The 24,666-nt window shown below is 40.4% G+C and overlaps 1 protein-coding gene across 2 annotated transcripts; it reads right to left on the minus strand.

Annotated features, from left to right (window-relative positions):
* Positions 1-951: 951 nt before the first annotated feature.
* LOC114242370 (uncharacterized) lies at positions 952-23,683 on the minus strand. 2 transcript variants are annotated; one of them, XM_089740082.1, is made up of 3 exons: positions 23,548-23,683; positions 2,145-2,331; positions 952-1,665 (listed from the first exon to the last, which is right to left on the minus strand). In XM_089740082.1, exons 1-3 carry the CDS (start codon positions 23,586-23,588, stop codon positions 1,306-1,308), a joined length of 588 nt encoding a protein of 195 aa, XP_089596208.1. In that variant the 5' UTR covers positions 23,589-23,683; the 3' UTR covers positions 952-1,305. The 2 variants fall into 2 exon arrangements, with proteins under 2 accessions (XP_089596208.1, XP_028029299.1); XM_028173498.2 differs by lacking the exon at positions 23,548-23,683 and adding an exon at positions 3,681-3,962.
* Between the last annotated feature and the right edge of the window lie 983 nt (positions 23,684-24,666).

A 24,666-nucleotide genomic window follows, 5' to 3' on the forward strand; every position in this document is an offset into this window, starting at 1 on the left:
CGTTAGGTATATGACGTTTGTAAGCACATGTTATCGTAAAAAAATTAGGATACATAGCTATTATAAATTCAGAACTAACCTAACTAAAACGTACGATAGTGTTGTCTACATTTCTTTGCCTGGAAGTGTCACACTGTAATTATAATTTAACGGCTTTGTGCTCTTAACAATATTCTTCCTCAAAATCGTAAGTCACCTTAGGTTAGAATTTAGAATTGAATAACATCTATATATTAATACATGAAGCAAAAACTTTGTATCCCTTTTTACGAAAATTGCGCGGACGGAGAAGTATGAAATTTTCCACACTTATAGAGAATATAGAGAAGAAGTGCACAACGCTAACATTTTTTTTAAATAATGCATAAAAGTTACATTAAATCAATAAAGAAAACATTACACACACTACATACCATGTATTTGACGCACACACGCATGCATACTATTTATTGTCAAACTTTTGTTCTTGACGGCTGTTGTCAAATTGAGAATAGATTATATATTTTTTGTCTTTGTTAATATTTTTTTATAGTATAGTCTTGGCGAAATTTGTGATAATAGAAGTATAAAATACAATCATAATAGTGTACAAACTTACAATTCCAATTAATTATAGTCGAATTTCGACTACTGCGGGACCTCTAGTAATGGTAAAAGCGGAACAACAATTAAAGGATTATTTAAGACAGTCGTACTCTTGTAGCGGGTGTCTATCATAGAACATCCTACTTACTTATATTTTTTATTTTAACAAATGGAAAGTCTTCTACCGGGCTGGCGAAATTGCTCCGTAGACATGTAATTTGTGCAAGCTTATCTCGAAGATATCGTGAGCGAGGTTCAGGCATCTGCCAAATATCTCGTATTCTATGATGGCGACATCCATACTGCCATATTTATATATATAGAATACTATAGAGCAAATATTTAACTTATTATAGTAAAACAATATTTCCAAAATTAGATCAAATTTATTTGAGTTTTTAATAGTGCATCCTTATAAAAATGTCAATTTTTTTATTTCTGAGAATTACTCGATATTCTCAAGTCTGTGGTACAGATCTCTGCGCGTTGCTTTTGGAAACGTGCTCCATTAAGAATGATTTAAACGTCAGCGCTGATCTGGCCCCGGGCAATTTGTTCAATAAACAGCCAACATTAGTGCTGCGACAAATGATGCGATTTATTACGTAAATAGTACCCATTCGATACGCGCTGCTTTCGATTACCTACGTTCTTTGTTTTCCTCTTATCGAATTGAGACATCGAATTGAAAACGTATCGATTTTTCGTCATACGTCTGCGTTAGTCGTCGGCGGGTTCTGGTTTGACCGTCATATTAGCGTATTTCATTTCGATCTCTTGTTTCAAAGTCTCTATCATCTGCTGGTATGTTTTACATTTTTCGGTCAAGTATCTGTTTTGGCGTCGAACTTGCTTCAGGCTGTTCGAAAGATGTTTCTTTGCTTTCATTTCGGTGAACAAACGTTTTCTCAAGTAGAATTCCGCGGAGGTGACTGCATTACTAACTTCTGGTTCGACTAATGGCTCCAAGGACTCGGCTAATGGATCCGTTATTGACTCAGGGACGTGTATAACGTTTGGATCTGCATTCGGTATTGTAACAGGATCGCGATTAACGAATTCTGGCTTCACTGGATTGGACTGGAATTTTTTTTGGAATTATTTATTTGTGGACTGTCTCATAACTAATCAGAACTAAAGTAGTGATAACTAGCCGAGCTTCTACTACTACTACTACTTCCCTAGTACTCAATTAATTTCCTATCTAATTTTGTACTTCAAAATCTCCTTGTTTCTACCTTAGGTGGTAAGGCATGTTATTGACCTACAGCGATGGGTATCCACAAACTGTACATGCAGCAAAGCACTCACGCGTCCGATTTGAAGCATGGTATACCAATATTCGGAAATAAAATCTTATGTCTTAGGTTACATTCCCGCTGTTAAGCCTGGGCTTCGGTAATCACTAGCCAGCATCAGATAAGCCGTAGCTTCTAACTTAGTGAAGTATAGAAGGACTATAATGGAGCAATATGACGTGATAAAGTATGTAATTCCTGAGGCACACTACGGGTCATTTTAAATTAAATAAAATTAAAATGTGATGAATGTTTTCTTACGTTTAAGCTTGGTACAGCGTTGGGTTTTAAAAATATCCTTCCATTATCCGATACGTATTTGTCTTCTTCTTTGAAATGTAACGAGCAAACGCAGGAATGATCCGATGGATACCATGTCTCTTCTCTTCTGTCATTTCGAACGAATTGTATCCATAAATCTCTATTCTTCTGATCCGGTTTGAGGAACCTTCAAAATGTAACAAAAGTTTATGTACCTAACGAATTTCAATACATATATTATTACAAAATTGCGCATAATAAATAAAAATAAAATTTTGAAGTCGTCGTGGCCTAAAGGATAAAACGTCCGGTGCATTCGTATGTAGCGATGCACCGGTGTTCGAATCCCGCAGGCGGGTACCAATTTTTCTAATGAAATACGTACATAACAAATGTTCACGATTGACTTCCACGGTGAAGGAATAACATCGTGTAATAAAAATCAAACCCGCAAAATTATAATTTGCGTAATTACCACCCCGCCTATTTTCTGCTGTGAAGCAGTAATGCATTTCGGTTTGAAGGGTGGGGTAGCCGTTGTAACTATACTGAGACCTTAGAACTTATATCTCAAGGTGGGTGGCTCATTTACATTGTAGATGTCTATGGACTCCAGTAAACACTTAACACCAGGTGGGCTGTGAGCTCGTCCACCCATATATACGCAATAAAAATAAAAATAATAATAATAATAATAATTGATTTATATGTAAAGTAAATAATTTAATGTTCCTACTACTAATTTACTGATGTAAATGTATTCATTAATAATAATTAATATAACTGTTTATCACGATTAAAAACTGTGTCATAGACATCCCAGATTACTGTTTCAATTATAATATGTTGTTTTAAAGTTATGAATTTTGTGTCGATAATAAGTAGATAGGTACTTTACCTAAATACACTAATTCATATGAATCAAAATATAAATGAACTAGGTATTACAGGAAGAAACATTGCAATCCATGGATTAGAATATTCAATAAGTTAATTTGGAACATAACAAAGCATAACCAAACAAAGATGAAATGTATTTAAAAACCATTTTTTTACTATAATCATAATTACGATTCAATACCATCAAATATCTCGCTCCTCTTAGATTAGCATATTTAAAAAAAAACTTAAGGCATATGGGAAAAATAATTTTATATATTTCTTGTCCACAACTCAGTTTGTTCTCATTTAACTTGTAACAGGTAAATGACACGTACAATAGATAAACCGCATATGACTACTTGATAAATAGCACGTGAGTAGTAGTAATGTTTCAATTATTTTTTTAATAATGTACAGTTTTAACGTTGCCTATATAATGATTAATCGAAAAGAACTTCCCTGAAATACTAAATATACGAATTAAAAACATTGAATTAAAATAAAGTGAATTCCGTTTGACACATCTGAATTATTACGTATATGGTTAGTCTATGGTTAGTGAGCAAGCGAGGACGGCCAGTCGCCGCCGCGCCACGCTCTGTTTTCATAACGCTTGTGTTGTTATTTGTTTTAGTAAATATTTCATTAACTTACCGATGAAATGATACTCCACTACCTCTGTTCGATTTTCTTGAATGGCTCCTACAGTATCTCATAACACAAGACGGCATTTTAAAAGTATAATTGGATTTAAAGTCTGTAAAATAGACGCGTGTAGTCTCCCCTGCAGTTCAAGTCTTACTAAAATCGGTAGCGGTCCGTTGACATCACTGCGAGGCGCACAAGCGCGAGGTCAGGGGGAGGGGGGCCTCTCTTTGAACGTTTTATTATACTACAACGTACTCGTCATAGAGTAATTAGGTGCGTACTAGTGATTTTAATGATAAAATAAATTAGCATCCGAGATGCACATAAATTTTTTTTATTGTTTATTAGACACAACACACTTTAAGCACAATTAGGGGTTATTTTCATTTTTTCAATTACTTTACTTTTGATTTTGGTCATTTCGAAACAAATAATTTTAAAACGATATGATGTTGTCAAAAAATTATAAACTACTATCCCTTGCTAAATATTAATAAATAAAAAACGTGCAAGTAATTCAATATTTCTAAAAAAAGTTTTGGGTTTAATTTAGCTAGAACTTTTCAAATTAGTTATTTCTTTTTAAAAATTATAATATATACAAAATCAATTTTTTTCTTGGAAATTTATGAGATAAAGCGTACTAAAAATAGCTTCAAGGTTTCACTGTTTAAAACAAATCACTGTTAAAAGGTATATTTATATATTGAATCTACTACAGGTAGATACAGATCAACAATCGTACTCCAGCCTGTAAAATAACTTACACCTATTTATTCATCATTTTATTTAATACTGAGAATTTTTCAGCGTTTCAATAATGATATTCCATGAAATACATAAACATTATCCGGAAAAGGTAGGAATGTCATTTCACATTCATTTCACATCAATTTCACATTTCATTTATGTTGGTCACATAAGAATACTAACATTCATTTATCGCGCGATAAAAAACCCACCCTATTTTATTCATTCATTACTAACAAAATATTATTAAATGGTTTTTAAAATAAACTGAAATAAAGTATAAATAAATAAGCAAAATAATCACATCGTGTTTAAACCATATCCAACATCAACATTTTAATATCAGTCCTCAATACTGATGGGTAGAATGAAAAAGTGAAACAATGCAATAAAACATTTAGAAGCGCCATAGTCTAGTAACATTATGTTAATGTAATATTATATTATCTAATGTTCGGAATTCGACAATATTCACTGACACATAAAAATTGCAACACATTCTTTTTTGTTTTATTATTGACAAATAAAAAATGGTATTGCTTAACTGTTCTTCCTATTCATTACTTGAATAGAATAGGAATATAAAAATAAAGTTATTGTCTTGGAAAATAAAGACCACTGGTGTTAGTTACCATTTTTTTTTTTTTTCCTACCTATGCTGATAGCCTTGAGAGGCTATTTCAGCTTCACCCTAACGTGTGTAGGTGAGCTCACGGGGCTCAAACCGGAGAGTTGCTAACACTGACCCTAGCAAGAGCAGTGCTTCGCAGAATCTACCACCGGATCGGAAACGCGACCCACTGAGAAGATCCGCCGAGAAACTCAGTGGGCTGTGTCTACGGGTTAATTCGCTCGTCGAGCCCTTCGTCGCAAGCGACGGGTTCGACGAGGACGGTGACCGGTGCTTGTGATGCCTAAAAGCACCGTTCATGGATCGGGAGGATCCGTAATGACGTGCTTTGGGCGACGTCGACTGTTTACCATTCGGTCTATAGGATCGGGTATGTAGTTTCCAGCGGCCACGACAAGAGGGTTCTCATGTCGTGCCGCCTTCTCGAAATGGCGCAATGATGCCGACTGTAGATACTTACTGACAGAGTCGAGCTCCAGGTCATCGTGGAGATCCACGTTCCTCAGGAACCATGGTGCTCCGACGGCTATCCTGCAGAATCGGGATTGAATAACCTGAAGGGGCTTCAAGTTGGTGCGGGCTGCGTGAGCGAACACTACGCTTGCATACGTCATAACGGGGCGTATGCAAGTTTTGTAGAGAGTTACCTTATTACGGAGGGACAGTTTGCTTCGCTTGCAAAGCATAGGGTAGAGACGTCCTAATATGAAGGCGGCACGGTCGCGTACCGTTTTAATATGGGGACGGAATGTCATCCCTCTGTCGAGGGTGACGCCTAGGTATTTGACTTGCGAGGCCTACTGTATGGGCTGGCCAAAGAGAGTGACGGGGCTAACGGCGGAGGTGTTTGCGCGCCTATTAGGGAGTGGGATGCTCGAAGTGGTATTCGGAGGGCGACCCCTTTTGAAGAGCACCGCTGTGCTTTTCGTGGGGTTGATGTCGATGCGCCACTTCCGGAACCACTGTCCCATGGTGGCTACTGCGATCTGGAGTCGCCGATGAAGCAGCGACATCTTCCTACACGAGTAGTAGATAGCCGTGTCATCGGCGAAGAGCGCTAGATGGGTCTCCGGAGACCAGGGTATATCATTGATATACAAACTAAATAATAACGGGGAGAGCGCGGAGCCTTGCGGGACTCCGGCAGTCAGATGACGGGGGCGAGAGCGAGTTCCCTCTACTCGATATCGAAACAAACGGTTCGACAAGAAGTCTCGTATGATGAGCACGAGTCTGTCTGGCACTCCCATGTTGTACAGTTTGTAGATCAAACTAGTTACCATATTCCCTGCCCCTTTTGTATATACGGGTGATTTCCTTTATTATTTAATTTGTTTATCTGTTTATAATGAGGGCTGGGTATGTTGGGATCGTACAGCTTAATACTAGTTGTTGTTGTATTTATTTGATTATAAATAATTTTCACGTTACCTACTTAAATAAACTTACACGTGTAAATTTTCTGGAAATTAAAAAAACGTGAGATTGCGAAAAAATTACCTAAAACTGTTCACAGCTATGTCTAATTTGCTGTAAATATCTAAACACACTCACGGCCCACCTATCGTTAAGCGGCGACCTTTAGTTATTAGTAATACACGTTTTTTTTTAAAGATTGTAGGGCCCAGCAACGAGACCTTTAACCCGAATACAAGTTTTTTTTCCGTATTCATTACATTTAGTTTTCAATACAAAAAAAATCATTCAATTTAGAACAGTTAATTCCCGAGTTAAGCCGAGCGAATCCGCAGCATACCCTTGTGTGCATAGCCGTGATAATGACCACACAAATTATATTTTCTACTTTTGCATTAATGTTTATTTTGGCACGTGTTCTTTATAAATAGAAGTAGGTTACATGAACGCGCTACACGTGTTGCATATTGCTGACGTTATCGCATACTTTGGACATAGGAGTTTTATGCGACGCATTTTGCAATTGTCACTCTTTTTATGTATAAAACAAGAAAACTTGTCGGTAAGTTTTTATAAATTAATTAATTTAGTTTTAAATAGTTCCATTTCTAAAGGTTTGATAGATCGTTAGCATTAGTTAGCTGATTGAGCCGTGTTGTGAAATAGTTTGTACATAAATGTCAAACAGGCCCTCGGAGAAGGCACTTGTGTTATAATGTCCAATAAAATTTATCAACGGTTTTACCGTGAGCTCAATCAACGTACTACAGCAATGAAAAATAGTATAAATCAGTGAGGTTTTCAGGCTCACATTAATGACAAGTACGGAGTGAACACTACAGACGAACGCACGAGTCATTACTGGTTTGATGGAGCCCACTGAGTTTCATGTTAACTGAAATTCATGTTCCGCCGGATGTTCTCAGTGACCCACTGAGCGATTCCGATATGATGATAGTTTTTTTTTATTGCTTAGATGGGTGGACGAGCTCACAGCCCACCTGGTAGGCAGCGGCTTGGCTCTGCCCCTGGCATGGCTGAAGTCCATGGGCGACGGTAACCACTCACCATCAGGTGGGCCGTATGCTCATCTGCCTACAAGGGCAATAAAAAAAAGTGCTTACTGGGGCCCATCGACATCCACAACGTAGATGTGCCACCCACCTTGAGATATAAGTTCTAAGGTCTCAGTATAGTTACAACGACTGCCCCACCCTTCAAACCGAAACACATTACTGCTTCACGACAGAAATAGGCAGGGTGGTGATACCCACCCGCGCGGACTCACAAGAGGTCCTACCACCAGTAATTACGCAAATTACGCTGCTCTTGCTAGAGCTAGTATTAAAGAATTGTTCTCTCAGGTTGAGCCCGTGACCTACCCGTCCACGCATATCTGGAATAGCCTCTTAGGCTACCAGCGAATATGTAGGGGAAAAAAGGGTTTGAAGGCTTCCGACATGGAAATTTTTATTTAAAGTCAACAATGAATTAAAGCCGATAGTCGAGGCTGACGATACTCAATCTACCGCTCATTTAGTCGCAGCTTTCAATGTTAGGATCAATATTGGTCCATTTACGTCAAATTGGCATGGTACAAAAACTTGATAAGTAGGTGCCGCATGAACTTGCTTGTGTTCCTTAACAGAATTTCGAACCGCAATGTTACTTGCAATGAAAAATACGATTAGTTTTGATAATCGTAAGCGATATGCCATACCCCAAATTTACTCCTTAACAAGTTATGGTCACTGTTTGGTGGTCTAGTCCTGGTATAATTCAACGTAGCTTAATACCAAATGGCGCCAACATTACTGCGAATTTGTAATGCGAGGAACTGGACACAATTACTGAGAAGCTCGCGAAGCTCCAGCGGACCTTGGTTAAGCACTCTGACAAGACTGATACGACAAAGGAAATTAGATAAATAATGGAACTTAAAAATGCGAGATTTAACCGTAAAATTAATTGTAATTATTGTCTAACGAAAATTGAAGGAGTTCTCGGCGCACTTAGACGACGACATCATGACATCATGACGTCAATACCGCCACCCACCCGGAGACAGGAGGCCCGTCTCTATTGTAGATGTTCTGACGTTCAAATCGCCCTACGATACTTCACCCCGAAATTCTCCTCGTTATATCTACGACAGCCACATATCATCCGAAAGTCGCCAACAACATTATACTGCGATACAAAAAAAAAAAAAATACTTAGGTTAAAAATGAATACGCTTAAATATAATAGAAAACTGAACCATTTTTCTCCGGGCAATCATATTAGTAGTGATCAAGCCAAAGATCCAAAACGATTGCATTGTCATCAGTTCTTGTTACGTCAATTTTAGAGTTAAACAAATATCTTTAAGTTAATGAAAATTTATATTACATACGTAGACAGATCACGCTAATAAAAGCGTAATAAAAATAATCATAAAGGCTCCAAGTAGTAACTATGCGATCTATAATTATTATGAAGACAAAATTCTCATAATATACAGTACTAGTTATCAGAGAACAAAGCCGCCGCGCCAGTGATTCCCGCCAGCGAATCTGACACTTTGTTTTATGTTAACCGATCGACGTGACGTTAGTAAATACCTACGTGTCCTGTTTCGCACGTCCGCTCCTGGAGCTCCAATAACGAACTAGTGCGAATTTATTTTAAACACCTACCAGAGTAGGTAACACGAAAATGAAATTCAAATTTTTTTTCGATGACGCGTCCTGCGTTTTCCGGGCCTTCATCGCGCACTTACTGTTTGTATTTGCTGCCTTTTTTGTTTGCTTACTAGAGTACAATATCTTGGGATTTACGTTTTGAAGTACCTATATGGGTTGTGATAACCACTTAACACCAGGTGGACTATGATCTCTCGTATAGTACCACGGGGCATCGCAAAGTTGCCGTCGCCTAAAATATGTCTTGTCGAATCACTCGGATTAATTTTCGGTGCTTTTAGGTCAAACTCGTCGATTACGACGAAGTGTTCCTTCGCAGGCTACCAGTGAATAGGTAGTCAAAAAAAAACAAAGATAAAATTACTTATTAAATTACCTAGCAAACAAAAATTATCATTACAGTGCAAGGAAATAAACAGCATAATAAGCATATTAGAATTAGTGCCTCTCCAACTAAATAAGGCAATACAGTTGGGTTAGTTCCATTCAGTGGACGATGACATGTACCGTTTAGCGTTTCTTTGTTTGATTCTTTGTTGGTGGGAATTTACTGAGGGTTCAATGGGCTTTTTGGAATAAATCAGCTCCAGCAATTTTTTCATTTCCCCTCAAATTTTTTTTTTTTTTTTTTTTTTTTTCCTACCTATGCTGATAGCCTTGAGAGGCTATTTCAGCTTCACCCTAACGTGTGTAGGTGAGCTCACGGGGCTCAAACCGGAGAGTTGCTAACACTGACCCTAGCAAGAGCAGTGCTTCGCAGAATCTACCACCGGATCGGAAACGCGACCCACTGAGAAGATCCGGCGAGAAACTCAGTGGGCTGTGTCTAGGGGTTAATTCGCTCGTCGAGCCCTTCGTCGCAAGCGACGGGTTCGACGAGGACGGTGACCGGTGCTTGTGGTGCCTAAAAGCACCGTTAATGGATCTGGAGGATCCGTAATGACGTGCTTTGGGCGACGTCGACTGTTTACCATTCGGTCTACAGGATCGGGTATGTAGTTTCCAGCGGCCACGACAAGAGGGTTCTCATGTCGTGCCGCCTTCTCGAAATGGCGCAATGATGCCGACTGTAGATACTTACTGACAGAGTCGAGCTCCAGGTCATCGTGGAGATCCACGTTCCTCAGGAACCATGGTGCTCCGACGGCTATCCTGCAGAATCGGGATTGAATAACCTGAAGGGGCTTCAAGTTGGTGCGGGCTGCGTGAGCGAACACTACGCTTGCATACGTCATAACGGGGCGTATGCAAGTTTTGTAGAGAGTTACCTTATTACGGAGGGACAGTTTGCTTCGCTTGCAAAGCATAGGGTAGAGACGTCCTAATATGAAGGCGGCACGGTCGCGTACCGTTTTAATATGGGGACGGAATGTCATCCCTCTGTCGAGGGTGACGCCTAGGTATTTGACCTGCGAGGTCCACGGTATGGGCTGGCCAAAGAGAGTGACGGGGCTAACGGCGGAGGTGTTTGCGCGCCTATTAGGGAGTGGGATGCTCGAAGTGGTATTCGGAGGGCGACCCCTTTTGAAGAGCACCGCTGTGCTTTTCGTGGGGTTGATGTCGATGCGCCACTTCCGGAACCACTGTCCCATGGTGGCTACTGCGATCTGGAGTCACCGATGAAGCAGCGACATCTTCCTACACGAGTAGTAGATAGCCGTGTCATCGGCGAAGAGCGCTAGATGGGTCTCCGGAGACCGGGGTATATCATTTATATACAAACTAAATAATAACGGGGAGAGCGCGGAGCCTTGTGGGACTCCGGCAGTCAGATGACGGGGGCGAGAGCGAGTTCCCTCTACTCGATATCGAAACAAACGGTTCGACAAGAAGTCTCGTATGATGAGCACGAGTCTGTCTGGCACTCCCATGTTGTACAGTTTGTAGATCAAACCGTTATGCCAGACTTTGTCGAACGCCTTCGCGACATCGAAGAAGAGGGCGCCGGTCGGGATTTGTTTACGCCCATTTAGCCCTATTAAGATGTGCTCCGTGAGGCGGTGCACTTGTTGTACGCACGAGTGCTTAGCGCGGAATCCAAACTGCTCGTCTATTAGAATTTTATTCGCGGTAACGAAGTCCCAGAGGCGTTTCCGAAGGAGCCGTTCGTAAATTTTGCCTATCGTCGGGAGGAGACTAATCGGACGGTAACTAGCGGTTTCGTTTTTCGGTTTGCCCGGCTTATGTATACCGATAACGTCCGCTTCTTTCCACACCGCGGGAAAGATGCAGTGCGTCATAGCGGCATTTAAAATGGTAGCCAACATTGCTATCAGTTGGACTGGTAAGAGTTTAAGCGCGCGGTTACGGATGCCGTCGGAGCCGGGTGCCTTCTTAGGTTGGAGGTTGTGGATCGCTTCTCTAACTTCGTCAGTGGTAATGGGGGGTAACGCGTCCGAGGGCGGTAGGGATGCTCTGCGCTCGACCTCCCTGTCGACTAACTCGGTGTGTTCGGGGTCCGCGTATTGAGTGCTGGTGGTGCACTGCTCTTGCAGTGCATCGGCCAGCAGCTCAGCCTTGTCATCGTCATCGAAAGCCGGTGGTTGGCCTGAAGGGCGTACGAGGGGAGGCATAGTAGCGGTAGTTTCGGATTTGAGAGTCCTAGCTAGTCGCCAGTATGCTTGGTGGGAGGGCGCGAGTTGTTCTAAATAACTATGCCAATTATCGTTACGCGCGTCGCTTAGGCGGGAGTGGACTTCGCGTTGTAGACGACGCATCCGAATCCGGTTTGAATGCGTGGGAAGCCGATCGTAGGCCCGGATTGCCGCGTTCCTAACTCTTAAGAGATTCCTAAGTTCGGAGGATAGTCTGATGCGGTGGAAGCTGTCCTCCACATCGACTTCTTTTGAAGATCTAATGATCGCGGAAGAGATGTGATCGGTAATGATGTTTATGGATTCGACGGTGTCCTCGGGGGATAGATTCGAATCCAGGCCGTAAGGGAGGATTGGCGGAGCGGCTTCGGCTAGGCACGTGCCCAGCTTATTCCAATCCACCATGGTCCTCGTAACAGTGACTGGGTTGTGAGGGCGACCGAGCTGCATAAGGACAGGTCGGTGGTCTGAGTCGAGCTCTGACAGTGCTTCGATGGAACGTAAGCGCAGAGTTACGTTCCTAAGCAATGCCAGGTCTATAGTGCTCGGACGGAGCGCGATGTTATACGGATAACATGTTGGAGTTGGGGGACCGACTACTTCAAAAGTGAGGTCGTCTATAAACGCGTCGAGACGCCTACCGTTAACGTTCGTACGATGGCAGTTCCACCTAGTGTGGTGGCAATTTAAATCGCCTGCCAGGATGACGGAGTCTCCCATGCCGAACAGTGACTCGATGTCACTGCTCAGGAGGGGCTTGTCCGGGGGGAGATAAACGGATGCGATGACGATCGGCTGGTGTCCCGTCAGCGAGATACGGCACACTGACGCCTCGATATGTAAGAGCGAGGGAGTATCGAGAGGGACAACGTGCAGGGCCCGCCTATAGTAAATGGCAGTCCCGCCTTTGGAGGCGGTGAGTCTGTCATTCCTAACCATGACGTAATTCGCGACTTTCGGGTCACGACGCGAGGGCTTCAGACAGGTCTCCTGCACTAACAAAATATCTACAAGATGATCGCGGAGGAATTCGAAAATTTGATCGCGTTGCCGCGCGAGTCCGTTAGCATTGTAGAATGCTAACGTAAGGGAATACGGTTCCCCTCACTCATGCACCTTCACAGAATCTAAACGGTTAATAGGCCACCAAAGTTATATCTTAAAACTTGACGAAACACTAACAAATAAAAAATAAAAAAAAACACATACACATGTAACTATACTTGAGACCTTAGAACTTATATCTCAAGGTGGGTGGCGCATTTACGTTGTAGATGTCTATGGGCTCCAGTAACCACTTCACACCAGGTGGGCTGTGAGCACGTCCACCCATCTAACCAATAAAAAAAAAACATAACTTGATTCTAAAAAATTTTACACGTACTGCTTAACTCAAGAAATTTGAGGTCTATCTCTTCTAATTGATAGCCGAAAAGACCGCTATCCTTGTCAGATCCTCTAGCTTCAATGCGGTCATCTCGGCTCGACCACGCATGTTTTAAATATTACCCCAAAAACTCTCGCTGAGCTCTATAAAAATGGCTCAATGGGTCTTATAAAAAAAATTAAAGCTACTTCGACGTTATATTACATTTAAATTTAGAACTGGCAATCTCCAACTTCCTGGCCCAGGCGGCATCGAGTTACCGTGGTAAAAAAACTCACACAAAATTTGCCGTCACATTGAAGTGAATAGACAATTAGTGTCATATTGCAAGTCAACGACATATTCCGTTATCGTTTGATCACGATTGAAAATTGTGTTAATAATATGTTTCGACTTAGTTCTGACTAAGTTTTGCGAGTCGTGGACATAATTAAAATGACTCCGACAGTTTTACATTTATGTCGCGTTTGTTTTATTGTCATCATCATTCCTTCCTATTACCCTCTGCTGGGGTGTAGGGCTCTAATCAAATTTTTCCATTTACATCGGTCTTGGGCAGTCTGTTCTAGCTTCTCCCACGTCATGCCCAAGACCCCTAGCTCCTGCTCCACCGAGCGACTCCAAGTTGTTCTGGGGCGGCCTCTCTTCCTCTTGCCAGACACTTTCCAGGTCAGTGCTCTCTTTGATAGGTGGGTATCGGGCTTTCTCAAAATGTGACCAATCCAATGCCACTTCCGCGTAAGGATCTCCTTCTCCATTCTTGTTTGTTTTATTGTGATTGACCAAAAATATGTCCGTGACCAATAAAACTAGCAAGTATTCGAAACATCAGAAGTTATAAAATATACCGGCGGGGGAAAGCGGAAATGTCGTAGCTTGCATTTTGGGCTAAATCACTGTTTAGCATATGCTTGTTTAAAAAAAAAACGCTTTTTTTATTGCTTAGATAAGTGGACGAGCTCACAGCTCACCTGGCGTTAAGTGGTTACTGCAGCCCATAGACATCTATGACGTAAATGCGCCACCCACCTTGAGATATAAGTTCTAAGGTCTCAGTATAGTTACAACAGCTGCCCCACCCTTCAAGCCGAAACGCATTACTGCTTCACGGCAGAAATAGGCAGGGTGGTGGTACCTACCCGTGCGGACTCACAAGAGGTCCTACCACCATACTTCGAATGGTCGAGGTTTCGTTTTCCTACGATAAAATTTTTCATATTTAATTTTTTCATCAAATTTTATACTGATTTTCAACTTTCTATCTCTATAAACATAATATGAGTTTTTTTAAATCGTTTTATGGCTCGGATGTAAAGTTGGGTATTTCAAGTTACGACAATTCTCCTTTCTTCTCTCGATATTTTTCCATAAACAATAATGTTATGGGAATACATATTATTAGAGGTGGTTTGTGTAGTCAATACTACTACTACTGCTTACTACTACTACTGAGCTGGCGCTATGACCCCGAAGTGGGTCTTGGCCTCCGATAATAAACTTTGCCATTCATCCCGGCGCTGCGCAACACCTTGCCAGTCCGATACTTGGAGCTCCCGTAAATTTCCTTCCACAGCGTCAGACCAGCGGTACTTGGGCCTCCCTACGGGGCGGCCTCCCTTCGGTACACCCGTGTACACCCGTTTCACAGCCCGATCCTGCCGCCACTCCTTTGAACCTCGTATTTCAATGTAGTCAATAGTTATAACATAATTAAACTTATGTCACCGTTATAGATAAGCTCTACGCTAGGCGTACTTGGCTGTGTCCCTTGGCATTAATAATGTTCTTTACGAAATATAGAAATCGCTTATCTTTTTAAACCCCCTTTCATCTATATATCTATATATATATATATATATATAAATGAAATGCTGTTCGTTAGTCTCGCTAAAACTCGAGAACGGCTGGACCGATTTGGCTAATTTTGGTCTTGAATTATTTCTGGAAGTCTAGCGAAGTTTTAAATGGTAGATAAATATGAAAATTCTCGGAATTAAATAAAAATAACAATTTTGTTTTTCCTTTGACGTGTTCCCCGTCGGACGGATTCCTTTTGTTTGTTTTAAGTTTATTTTATACAAAAGTTTAGGTATTTTATTTATCGATTGAGGCACTACGAAGTCTGCCGGGTCACCTAGTTGGCAATAAAAACTAGTTTAAGTAACACAGACAGTACAATGTAGTTTTAATTCTCTAAGTACCATTGCATTTGAGTCAACAACGTCTCGATTCTGTGCATACCTTATAAAGATGTTGGTCGTGATCGGCCTTAAACAATATGACCTGAAATCAGTTGATCCTTATATCGCGATGCCATTTCAAACATCAATATTTTATATGTTATACGGCCGTCTGGTGTAGTGGTAAGTGACATGGTCACTGCACAAGGTGGTCGCGGGTTCGAATCCCGCCAAGGGAGGACATTTGTATGATAAATATAAATATGCATTTTCCAGGGTTATGGATGTATATTAAATATATGTATGTGTATAATAAAAATATTACATTTATTTCCGTTATCTGGTACCTGTAACACAAGTTCTTTACGAACTTACCACGGGACCAGTTAACGTGGCGTGATTGTTAGTAAATATTTATTTATTTATTATTATTATTATGTTACGAATATATGAATCATTATCACACTAAATTTGTGCCATAATAAATATCCTCATAAGTGTTTACTATTGGTTGGGTAAGATAATGGCGTGGGTAATGGTACAAGCCCTTGCTTTTGCTCTTTTTTCCCTTTCTATTCGCTGGTAACCTAGAGAGCTATTCCATTTACGCCCGGACGGGTAGGTGAGCTCACGGACTCAACGGGAGAGAATTTGCTAGCACTAGCCCTAGCAAGAGCAGTGCTTTGCAGAATCTACTAGCAGATTGGAATCGGGACCCACTGAGTAGATCCGGCGAGAAACTCAATGGCCAAACCGTTTGCTCGTCTACCTTCGTACACAAGAACAAGACGGAATCTCGATTATACTTGATTTAAAAACTATCGTAATACTGGAACGCGCAAATGGCCCGCGTCAGAAATAAGCGGAGTATCCACAAAAACCGCTTCTGAATACGTCCCGTTGACCATCCACGGTCGTCCTCGTCAGTTTGAGAGCAGCTTTTACAATTTGTGACGAACTGGTATCGTTGATAGTTAGAAGCGATCGGTGATATGTACAGTTGCGCCGGCGTTTGTTTGGATATTTTGTTTGTATGGCGCAGGCGTGGCGGTAGGCGTGAGCGAACGTTGACTTAAAATGTAAATTTTTCTATGTAAACTTTTTATACGGGGATGTGACGAAAAGATATGTCACAGGCAACATTATCGCAGCTTTCAATGTTAGCATCAATATTGGTTCAATTGCGTCAAATGTGCAAGGTACAAAAACTTAATAAGTAGGTGCCATGCCTTGTGTTCTTTAACAGAATTTCGAACCTTATTGTAACTTGAAAATGAAAAATACGATTAGTTTTGATAACCGTAAGCTATGTGCCATACCCCACCCCAAACTTGCTCCTTAACAAGTTATGGTCACTGCTTGGTGGTCTAGTCCTGGTATAATTCAACCTAGCTTAATACCAAATGGCGCCAACATTACTGCGAATTTGTAATGCAAGGAACTGGTCATAATGATTGATAAGCTCGCGAAGATCCAGCCGGGCTTGGTTAAGCACTCGTCCCCGCTGCTTCCACATAATAACACTCGACCGTTGACTTGGCGCATATAAAGTTTTTTTTTTTAAAGCAATGAGATGATAGTAGAAATAGATAGTAGAAATGATAATAGATTAAAGACTTAAGATAGCAATGTAAACTTTTTTCTTCTAAACATTAAATGTATTTGTTTCGAACATCGAATGATAGTACTGTTTCTGGAATACTCTGTATAGTAAATCACTTCTGCTATTTCTTCAGCGAAGTAGTCGTGCATTTCGATTTTAAGACTATCGTAACACAAAACTCTCAACAATGTATGTGACGTGAACTTATTCGCTCATCAATGTCTGTATTTATGTCAATACTTCTTTAAAATAAAGTCTTTTTTTTTATTGCTTAGATGGGTGGACGAGCTCACAGCTCACCTGGTGTTAAGTGGTTACTGGAGCCCATAGACATCCACAACGTAAATGCGCCACCGACCTTGAGATATAAGTTCTAAGGTCTCAGTATAGTTACAACGGCTGCCCCCACCCTTCAAACCGAAACGCATTACTGCTTCACGGCAGAAATAGGCAGGGCGGTGGTACCCACCCGTGTGGACTCACAAGAGGTCCTACCACCAGTAAAGCATTTTAACCACTGATTCTAAATATATGTACGTTTTCAATTTAAATCAATCGTAGTGCCTCAATCGATAAATAAAAACAACCGACGGGGAATCCGTCCGACGGGGGACACATCAAAGGAAAAACGAAATTGTTATTTTTATTTTTTATTCCGAGCATTTTCATATTTATCTACCTTTTAAACCTTCTCTGGATTTCCACAAATAATTCAAGACCAAAATTAGTCAAATCGATCCAGCCGTTCTCGAGTTTTAGCGAGACTAACGAACAGCAATTCATTTTTATATAGGTACTAGCGACCCGCCCTCGCTTCGCTTCGGAAACATTAAAACACACATGAAACCAAAAAAAAAAAAAAAAAGTAGCCTATGTTCATCAGGGACAATGTCGGCTTCTAATGGAAAAATAATTTTTCAAATCGGTCCAGTAGTTTCGGAGCCTATTCGAAACAAACAAACAAACAAATCTTTCCTCTTTATAATATTAGTATAGATATAGATATATATAAATGATTGTACTCGAAACATGTAGGTAGATCTTTCTGCCCCTGATTTGACATTAACTTACGTGGCTTGCGACTTCCAAACGTCCGTTCGACGTTCACACCTGTTTACCAGTACTCCATACAATAAACATTCTTTCCATATCAAGTGCGCTAAGTAAATATTAACGTTTTAATGTTGATTTTTATAGATTAGACTCGATATTCTGTATTGCGTCAATATGGTATCGAAACGAGCAAGTTTAGAGGTCGATACACCCGAAAGTTTTTCAATGTTTGTCTATCAATTCCTTGGAAAATCTGCGTTACATAAGAGAACCAAAAAGATAAAAACAATTTTATGCATAGTATTATACCTTTTTTCTATTACTCCAAACAGAACATATTATTGGTTTACTACTAAAATATCCTACCATTAAAACCGTATTACTTCGCAATAGAAATAGAGAGGGTGATAGGACGTACCTAGTATACCTAGTATAGACGTCCCGTGCCGGTAGTTCTAAAGCGAGCGAATAATAACTGCTTGACGATAAACATACTTGGATTGTGTAGGGCCTTAAACACCATCCTTGGGTCCACGGTTCCCAATATCTGCGGCCTGTCCAGTCCAACATATCCTGTACGAGTTTTGGATTATGGCTCAAAAACAAAAAAAACTCACTTGCAATCGAGATTGTTGACCTATGTTCTAATTGCCTTAATTTTACATCAATCAATGTACCGTGGGACTTCTTAATAATTTTGAATTTTGAAGAAAACTGAATTTGCATGGTAAATTCGTTTCTTTTATTTGTCAGTTTTTTGTTTAAAGAAATTTTATTTGAAGTACTATTCGAATGGCATCAGCCCACCTTAAACTCTTCGTTTGTAGTCACCACAGATTCAGAAATGGAATAGAAGTCTCAATTGTGAAACGGCTGACCCATTCGACACTGGTGGCAAGTTTACGTTGCGGCAGAAATAGTGATAACATGCCCATGTGTGATGGCAATGCGTCTAATCACCAGTTAACGGTTAGGAATCGTACTATGCAAGTATAGTACCTACTCACATTGTCCGGTAAAGAACTATGGCAGCTTTCGCTATACAACATTTTACCTGATATCTATTTGAGGTGTCTTGAAATGAAAAATGCTAAAAAAGTTTCGTTTATGTCTTAATCTAAGACGTCTTTTAAAACATTCAGGTAAAAAATTGCCATTTTTCTTTACAACATTCAAAGAAAATATAAGGTGTTGCTATTACTAGTCCAAGACCACACAATTCTTATTAAGCATATAATATAAGAAGATTATTAAGATGGATGAAGGCAGAAGACGAGAACGATGAAAGCGGTTTTACTGGTGGTAGGACGTCTTGTGAGTCCGCACGGGTAGGTACCACCACCATACTGCCTATTTCTGCAGCGTTTCGGTTTGAAGGGAGGGGCAGCCGTTGTACTGTTAAAAAAATGAGACCTTAAAACTCATGTCTCAAGGTAGGTGGCGGCATTTACGTTGTAGATGTCTATGGGCTCAAGTAACCACTTAACACCATGTGGGATGTGAGCTCGTCCACCCGTCTATGCAATAAAAAAGGCAGAAGTCGGACCCTGACGCGCTGGATTGACCTCATCACCAGCGCGACGAAAGCCACCACAGCACAATGTGCTCGCAATGCCAACAGCCGCTTTTTTTTTGGCCCACCTATTCTAGTAACCTCGAGTTATTCTAGATTCGCCGAGCTTTTAGGAGAGCTCACGGGGCTCAAACCTGACGACGTTGCTAACACGAACCCTAGCAAGAGCCGTGCTTCGCAGAATCTACCACCGGATCGGAGACGCGACCCACTGAGAAGATCCGGCGAGAAACTCAGTGGGCTGTGTCTGTGGGTTAATTTACGATGACCGGAGCCGCCTCCAATGGAGGAACATCGCTCATCGTGCGACAACGAGACGCAACCCTGTCCATCGACAGGCACGACTGTTCTGCCCCGAGTATCCGACCAGAAAGAATGCATATATCTGAAAGGCCGTATCACCACTTGATTGCGGTGCGCGATAATATGATGTATTAGTCAAAACGGTATTTCATTCTTGTATAAGAATATCGTATCACCCGTGCAAATAGACACATCGATAAAGATCCTAACAACAGAACAGCTACGTGATGACCGTCACAAAGCTTTAGTCTTCGAATGCAATGTACCTATTGATATTTCAAACGTAATGAGGACTTCATTTAAAAGCTGTTTTACACAGAGTTTGTTAATTAATAAAGAAGAATAATAATAAATAACTGCGAACTGCTGCACTGCACTGCAGAGACTGACAGACATACTTATATACCTACGTTTAAAAATATGCATATATTGATAATAAATAGATAACACACGCACAAATGCACATACGCGCACACGTGCACGCACAAACACACACACGCGCACACGCACAAAAATACACACACGCACACACGCAGACGCACACACACACACACACACATATTATATTCCCTGTTCAGTTGTACGAACAGAATGAAAAACAAGTCATATAAAAATATAACAGGAAAATATTAATAAAAACAAATATTTTATTAGAAACAAAGAACACGATCGATCATAAGCAATTTTAGCATTCTCTTTTTGCATGCCACAAAAATAAAATCGAGTCGATTCTAGAAGTTTGGAAAAAAACCTCTGACATTTTCGTACGCATTTTTTTTTTTGCTTAGATGTATGGACGAACTCACAGCCCACCTGGTATTAAGTGGTTACTGGAGCCGATAGACATCTACAACGTAAATGCGCCACCCACCTCGAGATATAAGTTCTAAGGTCTCAGTATAGTTACAACGGCTACCCCACCCTTCGAACCGAAACGCATTACTGCTTCACGGCCGAAATAGGCGGGGTGGTGGTACCTACCCGTGCGGACTCCCAAGAGGTCCTACCACCAGTGAAAAACTTATATTAAATTAACACCAGCTTAAAACTTAAATTAAAACCAGCATTTACTTATAGGTATGCTAAAGCTACAAATATAACGTTTTTCTGACACTTCCTTAGCAAACCTTGATTCTTGCTAAATTCGAATGTCTTCAGAGTTGACCGGAAGATATTGAATTTAGCAAGCTGACTGTTAGTGGTCTTTAGATTTTTATGAGTGAATGAATATGGTTGCGCTGATTTAGAAGTTTAAGTTTTTATGAATTTCTTTCGCCACAGACCTTAATATTCGCTATTGATTTGAACTTAATACCTCTTCTATACCTCTCTTACCGTTTCTAAGAAAAACCGTAAAGAACAGATGGACAGACGCAGAACAAGGTGATTTTATTATGGTTTCGTTTTCCGTTTTAGGACTGGGACCCTAAAAATTACTAGATGCTCACTGGTGGTGGAATGTCTTGTGCCAGCATGGTTAAGTGCCACCATTTCGCATCCCCGATCCTGCGGAAAGAATGGAAAGCAGTCGACGTCGCCCAAAACACGTCGTCTCGGATCCTCTCGATCCACTAACGGTGCTTTTAGGTACCTCAAGCACCGGTCACCGTTCTCGTCGAACCCGTCGCTTGCGACGAAGGGCTCGACGAGTAAATTAACCCTCAGACACAGCCCACTGAGTTTCTCGCCGGATCTTCTCAGTGGGTCGCGTTTCCGATCCGGTGGTAGATTCTGCGAAGCACGGCTCTTGCTAGGGTTCGTGTTAGCAACGCCGTCAGGTTTGAGCCCCGTGAGCTCACATACTAGTTAAGATTACGCTGGAATAGACTCTCAAGGCAACCAGCTTAGGTAGGAAAAAAAAAAGCTACCATTTCGCTTATTTTGACCACGAAGCCGTCATGCGTTTCGGCTCGAAGAGTGGGGTAGCCTTTGTATTATAGCACTGAAACTTAGAACTCATGTCGCAAAGTAGATATACGTTGTTGATGTCTAAGGGCCCGCTAACCACTTTACACCAGATGACTCGCGAGCTCATTCAATAATAAAAGCAGTAATAAAAAAAAACATGCGTAAAATAGTAAAATATAATGTCATCTCATTTGTGAACCAATTTTATATAATGGCAATGCTTTAATGCTATTTTCTTACATATTACTGACCTCGACCTAATTTATAGCAAGCGTTAAGTAATGAAATTGAAAATACGATCTATTCTCCAACTTATTAGGTACTACAATAATAGATTAACTAATTAATATTTCGTGTGCGATTTTCAATTATTACAACATACAAACTGTTTGATTTCAGGCGACACTTTGTTCCTACCCTATATTGTTCTGATGGAGTTACAAATTCTAAATTACAAAAGTTATAGTCGTATTTTATACTAAATACGCTACAAATACGTGACACGTCATCTTCTTTCCTAGGCGGTATCGCTTTTCACAGAGTGGCCGTGGTCATCACTTCAGGGATCGGGGCAAGCTTCACAACACGCCGCCAATCCGATGATGAGCTATTTACCGCCGCTTTTATCTTGTCAGTCCACCTCATAGGCGATCTTCCTCGTGGCCTGGTATCCCCACCCCTCCCCCGGCCGCAAACACGTCATAATGATGGTATTTTTATTGATATTGTGACATTAAGCCACTCGTTTTATTTCCTCTTTGTTTTACGTCACGAGTAGCGGGAGTTGCATTTGATCCGTGTCAGTTATTTAGCTCACCTACGTGGTTTGATTTCGTTTACGTTTCATACAAAACACGCGATATTTAAGTTTATAACGTCAGCACATGACGTCATCCAGCGGGAATTTACTTCTATTGTCGTAAAATAGAAACGTGATAGAAAAAATAAGGAGCCAATGCCGGGTGGGTAGAGCGTCCTTCGTCCTTGCGTCAGCAGTCAACAAAGCACGGTGCTCACGCGCTAATGTATTCAACGCGGCGATTGATGAAGTATAAAATTTCTTAGTACCGTCTCACTCACAATGGAATTATGATAATTTATCGGTTGGCTTGTGCCGGCCGAGTGTGTGGGAACGCGCGCGGCACGGGCTTTCCCACGCTGCCTCCTCGCGGAGAACAACGTCTCATCAGACCCTAGTTAAGCTGTCACTTATGTCTTTATGCTTCAGAGTGTCGGATTGTTGTTGGCTTCGTAGAGTCGTAAACGCCTAGCGAGAGGTGCGTTCTAGTATATTTTCGCTTGTACAGAAGTCCGCGTAGTCGCTTAGGATGTTTCGTAGTCGATGCGCGTAAGACAGAATTGGAGTAAGTAGCGTCACGGCGGCTTCAACCGCACAATGGGTCGGTGTCGAGTCGACTAGCGGTGCTGGGAACGACTCACACCTTTACAAGGTGATAGTCTACGATATTGTTTCGGCTAATTAGGATTGATGTTTTATTTTTTCTGAAGTCTTTACTGTTACACTTCTCCTGATTTTACTACACTACTGATTAAATAAATTAAAACGTATATGTTATTCTTATTAAAAAAAGGAAAATTACGTTATTGATTGACCGTAATTAGTCAACTATTATCGCTTTTGCGACAAATGATTAAAGACGTTAAGTATATTTTATCGTGTAAGTCGATATAAAACACGCAATATGTTTTTCGATAAATATACATATTAATAAAAAATACCAAAGTCGTCTCTTCTCTAAGAACTTTTAAAATTAAATTGAAAACACTTACCTTCGAATTCGAGGTGCAATATCCCAAACCATGCCGCACATTTTAAATAAAATTGTGTTAGGTACTAAAATATGAAATGCAACAGTAATTTCTGTTCGTCAATCTGTCTACATGACCGAGAGGCGATAACACGCCTGCGACGAGGTCTTGTGTGCGGCCCGCCTAGAGCCTAGGGCTGTCAACAACGCTTAAGAAGATTCGTTTAAATATTCTCTGTGGGATATGAAAATTTAATTGAATGTTTAAAATAAATCTATATACGAGTATAAAAACTCCATCTTGATGAATATGACTTAGGTAAATTAAACATTTTTGCTAAGCTTTAAGTTATTAATATTGATGAAAATAAAAAAATAAATAAAAAAAACAGCGTCATTAAAATTAGACTCATCAAATAGAGCGTATATATAATATATAAGATTTAATGTATTCTTAAATTTTACTTGATGTTATGTGTACGAGTGAGTATTGTTGGTTTTCATTGCATTACCTACATACAGTTTTTTCGCAAGATAAAATACGTTTAAAACAATTTTTATAATAACCACGACGGATGATGTTAACACATTCATACGTCACTAAAACAGTGTAATTCGTTTTACTTTTATGAATAAAATAAGTAACAAACATTTAGTTTGTTTCGGAAATCTAATAAAATCTTTTTTGTTGATTTTAAACATATTATCCACAAAAGTAGCAAGTTCAATTGAAAACGTTAAAGCTGAATTAGATTTAAAATGTAAAACTTAAAAACTATTCAATGATTTCCTATAATCAAAATATTGTCTTAGTAATGTACGAAATACTATACTATAGCTTCTAATGTCACTGTTACTTTATGAAGTGTACTGTATATGACGTCATTGTTGACGAAGCGTAGGGGAAGCGTCTTGTCTTGCGTCTAGGTGTAGGGAGCGCGTGGGAACCCGTGCGTACCAGGTGACATCAGCCAAGACCCTCCCCGGATTAGTTCGAACAGCTGGCCTTGTATCGCCAAGCAACTAACGTTCTACAAAATCGATTTTATGTCGCTGAGAATTTTATTTAGCACGTCTCTTTACTGTCAGTGAACTTTGTAACGAAATTAAATGGTGATTTGAAAATTTATAAACATTACTG

The sequence above is a fragment of the Bombyx mandarina genome, chromosome 03 (assembly GCF_030267445.1).
Source record: "Bombyx mandarina strain Sakado chromosome 03, ASM3026744v2".
NCBI lineage: Eukaryota > Metazoa > Arthropoda > Insecta > Lepidoptera > Bombycidae > Bombyx > Bombyx mandarina.